This window comes from Hyla sarda, chromosome 4, assembly GCF_029499605.1.
Source record: "Hyla sarda isolate aHylSar1 chromosome 4, aHylSar1.hap1, whole genome shotgun sequence".
Classification (NCBI taxonomy): domain Eukaryota; kingdom Metazoa; phylum Chordata; class Amphibia; order Anura; family Hylidae; genus Hyla; species Hyla sarda.
The window spans coordinates 13,966,182-13,972,181 of NC_079192.1; the positions used below are offsets into that span (position 1 = coordinate 13,966,182).

The window sequence follows — 6,000 nt, forward strand, 5'->3', positions numbered from 1 at the left end:
GGGGTTAATGCCATCTGCCCTCACCACACATATCCTTTGGAAAGGGGAATAAGATGTCTAGGGGCAGAGTACCCCTTTAAGAGACTTGACTGACCTGATTTACAGCTTCAGGCCCTTTTCCCTCTGTTCCACAACAGGGCGTTCTGGACTCATACAGATAAACAAGCTTTATCTACTTTGACATTCTGAGAGTTTGCCTACTCCGAGGAACACTGTAGAGAAGGGCTTTGTATGGACCCTCTAATATGCACAAAAAAAAATAAATAAAATGTACCCAGGGGCCACTAGGGCAAAGATAAGGGTGAGTCACAGGTGTGGGTGGGCGAGACCTGTATACACATTGTATTTGTCTGATTTGTGCTATACTGTACTTTTGTCATGCATTGGTGTTTTCTTTATGCCATATAAAAAGTTAATTACAAGTTAGCTTTGAGTCAGTTGAATTTTTTTGAAAATGTTCCCAACATCCATACTGGAGGAGGCACTACCATAGATATGTACCCCAGATCCGTAGTGGAGAATTAGGATGGGCCTGCCAGGCATAGAGTGATAACAAGGGACCATAAGGATATAGGTGGGCATCCCCAAACCCTGTAAGGCTGCATTCACACTTTGTTACATCCGGCTGGGGGGGGGGGGGGGGGGGGGGGGGGGGAGAAAACCGGGCGCTCCCGTACGACAACTATGACTAGTCTACCCACCACTGCCTTCAACAGGTCATCTAAACCCACAAACAAAGACCAGAATGAGAGATTATCCAACATTTTATTTTTATTTTTTATCTTGAGCAATAAATCTTTTCAGAATAAGTTTGCCAACCATAGTAAGAGTGACTGCAACCACCACTGGAGTGACAGATCCCACGGCCACCAGCACCCACAGCTGTAGAGGTCCATGTCCTGCACTCATCCTGGAAGCTTGGGCGGTTCCTGCTCTGGACATCTGGTTAGGCTCAGCTCCGGTCACTAGAAGAAGAGGACCCAGTGTGGCCAGGCCATGTTCCTCAAGATAAGAATCTGCCAGAAAAATAAACTACTAAGTTCTTGCAGTAAAAGACACCATTCATGGTTCAGGCTAGAACATAAGTTTAGCAAAGTTACTTTAGAAGGTAAAGCCACATGGCCATAAACCAATACAAATAAGCTTCTAGTAGTATTCTACTTATGTGATGTGTAGGTCAGAGGCATGACCGATGCATCCAGATCCATTCTGGAGGTCTTCTGAAATGATGTTTGCATGTCTGATCCCTCTAGTACAGTGGCCCATCAGATGTTGCAAAACATCAACTCCCAGCATGCAGAGGCTGTCCGGGCATGCTGGAAGTGGAAGTTTTGCAACATCCGGAAGGCCACAATTAGGATCTAGAAACTCTAGAACAGTGGTCTCAGTCACATCAAAAACTCACCAACATCTCTTTTCCCAATTCTTGACCTGCTTAACGATGAGCCCCATGCCGTCCTCTGGCCCGTAGCAGTAGCACAGTTGCCGGTGGTGCAGCACTGGCAGATCCCACTTTGTCCTTCCACCGGTGACCAGCTAGAAAAGAAGAATGTCAAGTTAGTGATCAGGACCCTTTGTGGATCCTCAGCCAACATTAATGTCCCAACAAACCATTTAAGACTAGTTATTTTGTGGCGTCCCAGCACAAAAGCCCATCCTGTGGCCTAAAGACGGTCTTGGGCATCCTTGTTGTCTCTATGTTGGGCCCACTGCTCCAAGTTATTATACTGTGTTTTATTCCTGAATTATGTGATCCTTAAATTATGTACTGTACCCTCAATGCTGCAGAGTGAGCAGGTGACCCTGACACCCCAATGAGAGCACCCCCAATGTTAGCCCTTATATAGTACAAGGAGGGAGGAGCAGTTTCACTAAGTCTAGTGTGAGAAGAGTCTGAGTTGAAGAGCTAAGGGACAGAGTGAGGAGACCTACAAGAGCTTGTAGTCTGCAGCCAAGCCAATCTCAGGAAAACCCCCGCACACAGGTGACATTTAAAGCCTGGCTGTAAGCACAGAGTCTGGGGGAGACTCATTGGCGTTGCTAGGGTTGGTGTCACCCGGTGCGGTAGGAAATGGTGTCACCCCATACCTACCCCCTCCCTTCCACATAATAAAGTTCTTAGCCTGTTGTGATGGATACCACTGGTGTAGCACAGGGTCTCAGGTAGACAAGTCTGTCAGTACAGATTATCTAAATCCACTGTGGGCTGCCCTAGTCAATCTGCAGTTTCACCTACAAGTCTCAGCAAGGTGACTCTGCACTAACGTTTGTACTGTCTAAGATCTGCCAATTCCTGCAACAGTAAAGATAGTTATCCGTAACATCTTTGTCCCCATGATTGGACCAGGAGAAGCTCTTATCCTTGGACTGTGGAGGTTAACTGTGCCCTGGCATCACAAACTGCACCCTGTTTAATCACCAGTACCCTCCAGAATTTGACTTGTACTGACCCAGTTGTCTTTATTACCTGTTGGATGCCTTGTTGTAGGAGCAGGCCTTGTTCACTGGGTCAGGGGTCTGGTTGATGGCAGCTGCTCTCAGGGAACAGGTAATATAGATCTAGAACAGATTTACAGTTAATGTCTAATCAGATAGAGAGATATAGTAAAAAAAAGTTTTAGAATAATATATATTATACACACACACACACTATCCCAATCATCTACAGCAGGATTGCACCAAATCACCATGTTTTGAACAATCATGACCTTGATAGTTATCAGTGATAGTCCCAGGATGGAGCTAGGTGACATGATGGATCAGTTGGAGATCTAATAAGTGCTTATAGATCAACTTATGAAGGTGGGACATTCTGTGTTTGGAACTTGCAGGAAGAACAAGTTTAGCAAGTTGCCCAAAACCAGGACTGTCTGGTTTTGCCCATAGCAACTGAGCTTGTGTATGAGCCATGATTGGTTGTTATAGATCATCCTTTGTTGGCTTTATAGATCTGAGCCCTCACACCCGACTTTGAGCATGGACCTTCTAGGGGTGTAACCTAAAAAATGTTAGTTGCTGTACCAAGCTTTTAGACACTTTCCTAGGAGGCAATGTAAAGCTGGCTGAGTTTATATTACACTAGACAAGATGAACCAAATATATACATTTCTTGGAACCCAAACCTATGTAGTTTTAGTCTGATGCCATGATAAGTCCTCCTTACCAGAGAGGCAGCATTGTTTGTGAACCTGAAGGCATCCACCATGAAGCGAAGCTTGTCTGCTTGGGGTCTTGGAGAAACAAAGACTGAAGAGGAATCTTCTTCCGTCCCATCCACCAAGCACCTGTAGAACAGATTAGTTGTAGACAATAGACTGAAGACCTGTACAGTATTGATGGTAGTAACTCACCCATAGTTAGAGATGATCTCATAGCGAGGAGTGGAGGCCACATCTGGGGTAATGGTGGCCACACAACTGTCCACAAACAGGATCATTGGGGCATGGTTCTGGGTCTCCAGAGAGGCTTCTATGTAGAACATGTCACCAAGCTGGAAGACCAGGGATGGACTGGGAGCGCTCCAGTCCGCTGAAGAAAAGATACTGGAGTATTAGTACAAACCAAGAGACATTGAACCACTCTAGATGAGGAAAACTTCATACCAGTCATGAGACGCAAGGAGAAGGCTAGCCGCTCTTCTGAGGTCACCGTGGTGCTGAATGGAATCCATGTTGGCTTGATGGCATTACTGCTCACATTACCGTGTCTAGACAGAAGTTAGCCGTGAAATACAGAATATAGTAAAACCATGCTTCCTATATCGAATTTACAGCAAGGTATACAGGCCCGAGTCTAATGCTAGCCCCAGGAACAGCAAGACTCTATCCTGCATGTAAAGTTTTGGGACAAGGACAAGTCTGAATTGTCTCAACTTTGGAGAGCCATTCAGGTTACAGACTCCTTAATGGCAACTCCGATATACACAAGGAGCCAAAATGTTTAAAAGCATGAAACACCCATATTACACACACACACACACACACACACACACACACACACACACACACTAGAACTACAGCAACTATATACTGTTGGGTCCATACCTATTGGTATCCAATGGAGCATGCAATTCCTCTACACATTAGAGATGTAGGAGCAATGTTTCAAGGGATGAACACAATGACCTATGCTGCTATGCCCTATTTTGGATGAAGAGCCTAATCCTATTTCTCCACTGACCATTCATAAGGGAAGACCACCATATTACCATTAGAAAGTCAATGGAACACAACAGGGATATACACTCACCTTGGGTAGTAACACCGGATGGGAACAGAAGCAGAGTTGAACCTGGTGATTGGCACGTTGCTAGAGGAGGTGGGTGTGTAGCCAAGGGTGATGCTGTAGATCAGCCATTCTGGAGTCATCTTGAATTTTAAAAATAAATAAATAGACTTTAGAATGGGAATTGTAGTTAAGCCACAGTATGAAAACAGGAGAGCAATGGGAAGTAGGCAAATAGGAAACACATTGAGTGTCTCAGAGAGACAAGATGGGGCCAGATGATAAGACTCAGGTCAGTTAAGGAACCAATATTCAATATTAAAGAAGTCCACATGATCCAATAGATCTTGCCAAGGATCTCATGTAGAGATCTGTATAAGGGAATAGCTGTCATTTTGTAGGGTGAGAAGCAGAACATTCTAGATGCATCAGGAGCAGTAAGAATGGAAGATATATTGTCTACTACAGAGGAACAGAAGGAGGTTCCATGATATAAACAGATAAAAGGTTCAATATGGTGAACCATACAATGTATAGCCACAAGTTTTATGTAGTTCCTACAATCACTTACCATTAAGTTGCTCCCACAGTCTTGGAGACTACTTTGAAAGATCACATTGGGACCAGTAGTCTGAGCTCCAGGGGGACAAGATCCCAAGGACAGGTCTGAGGGCTTCACCAGCTTCCCATTCCCATAGAAGTCTCTCTTCACAGTCACCACCATGCTGTCCTCATTACACTGCACACTGATAGGGGAGGAGGAGGATTGTGGTGGAAGCTGTCGGGACTGGTAGTCTGCGCCAAGACTCCTGGAGCCCCATCCGTACACAGACTGAACACCTCTTGGAGACCCAAACCCAGAGACTGACTGAGACCAAGGGTTTGATCTAGAAGAACCTAATCCAGAGGCAGATTGTCCAAGTCTTCTAGGAGATCCCCATTCAGGCTGGTTACTTCTCCAAGTGTTGGACTGGCGCCGGTGTCTACCCAAGGCACTGCTAAAGCCTGATCCATAGAGCAGAACCACTAAGAGACAACTCCACCTGATCCACAGCTCCATCCTGACTACAGGACAAGTCACATGAGGAGAGGGTGGAGGGAGCCCAGATTTATACCCTCCCCCACTACGTAGTCATACCTTCCCATGGAGCACACCCAGCTGGACACCTTCTCCACCTGATGAGAATGAAGAGCTGAGTTTGTAGCTTTCAGACTTAAAGGGGTACTCCACTGGAAAGATCTTATCCCCTATCCGAAGGATAAGATCTTTCCAGTGGAGTACCCCTTTAAGCTTTGTTCACACCAGTATCTGATCAGTATTTTTTATCCAAAACCAGAAAGCAGATTTATGAAACCATGGGGGACATGTATCATTACCTTTAAACTACTTTTCACGTCTACAAATTTTGCGCAATTGTGCTTTTTTTTGTTGCATTTGTGCTGCGTTTTTTTTTTTTTTTGGTGGATGAGTTTGTAAAGTTGTCACCTGTTTCATGTGTGCAAAAAAAATGTGGATTTTTTTTGGCACAATTGCGCTGTTTTTTGCAAAAAAATCTACGAGTGGTAGCAAGGACACGTAGAAAAGTGTCTGATGCTACTCTGTTTTAATCCAAGCAAGCACGGCTCTTCAAATAGCTTTTTTTGTGAGGGGTTTCTTGTTGGAAGTGGTTCGTTCATATGTGATGTCATTGCACAGTATTTCCCCTTAGGTTACTTCACAATTAAAAGTTGATTTTGCTTTTCAATGGTTTTTTCACACGTACAGTATTTTGCGCA

At 44.7% G+C, this 6,000-nt stretch overlaps 1 protein-coding gene across 1 annotated transcript; it reads right to left on the reverse strand.

Moving 5' to 3' along the window:
- Positions 1–764: 764 nt before the first annotated feature.
- LOC130367561 (zona pellucida sperm-binding protein 3-like) lies at positions 765–5,410 on the reverse strand. The gene is made up of 8 exons (XM_056570033.1): positions 4,796–5,410; positions 4,249–4,367; positions 3,603–3,706; positions 3,351–3,528; positions 3,164–3,284; positions 2,468–2,559; positions 1,406–1,536; positions 765–1,016 (listed from the first exon to the last, which is right to left on the reverse strand). Exons 1-8 carry the CDS (start codon positions 5,282–5,284, stop codon positions 772–774), a joined length of 1,479 nt encoding a protein of 492 aa, XP_056426008.1. The 5' UTR covers positions 5,285–5,410; the 3' UTR covers positions 765–771.
- Between the last annotated feature and the right edge of the window lie 590 nt (positions 5,411–6,000).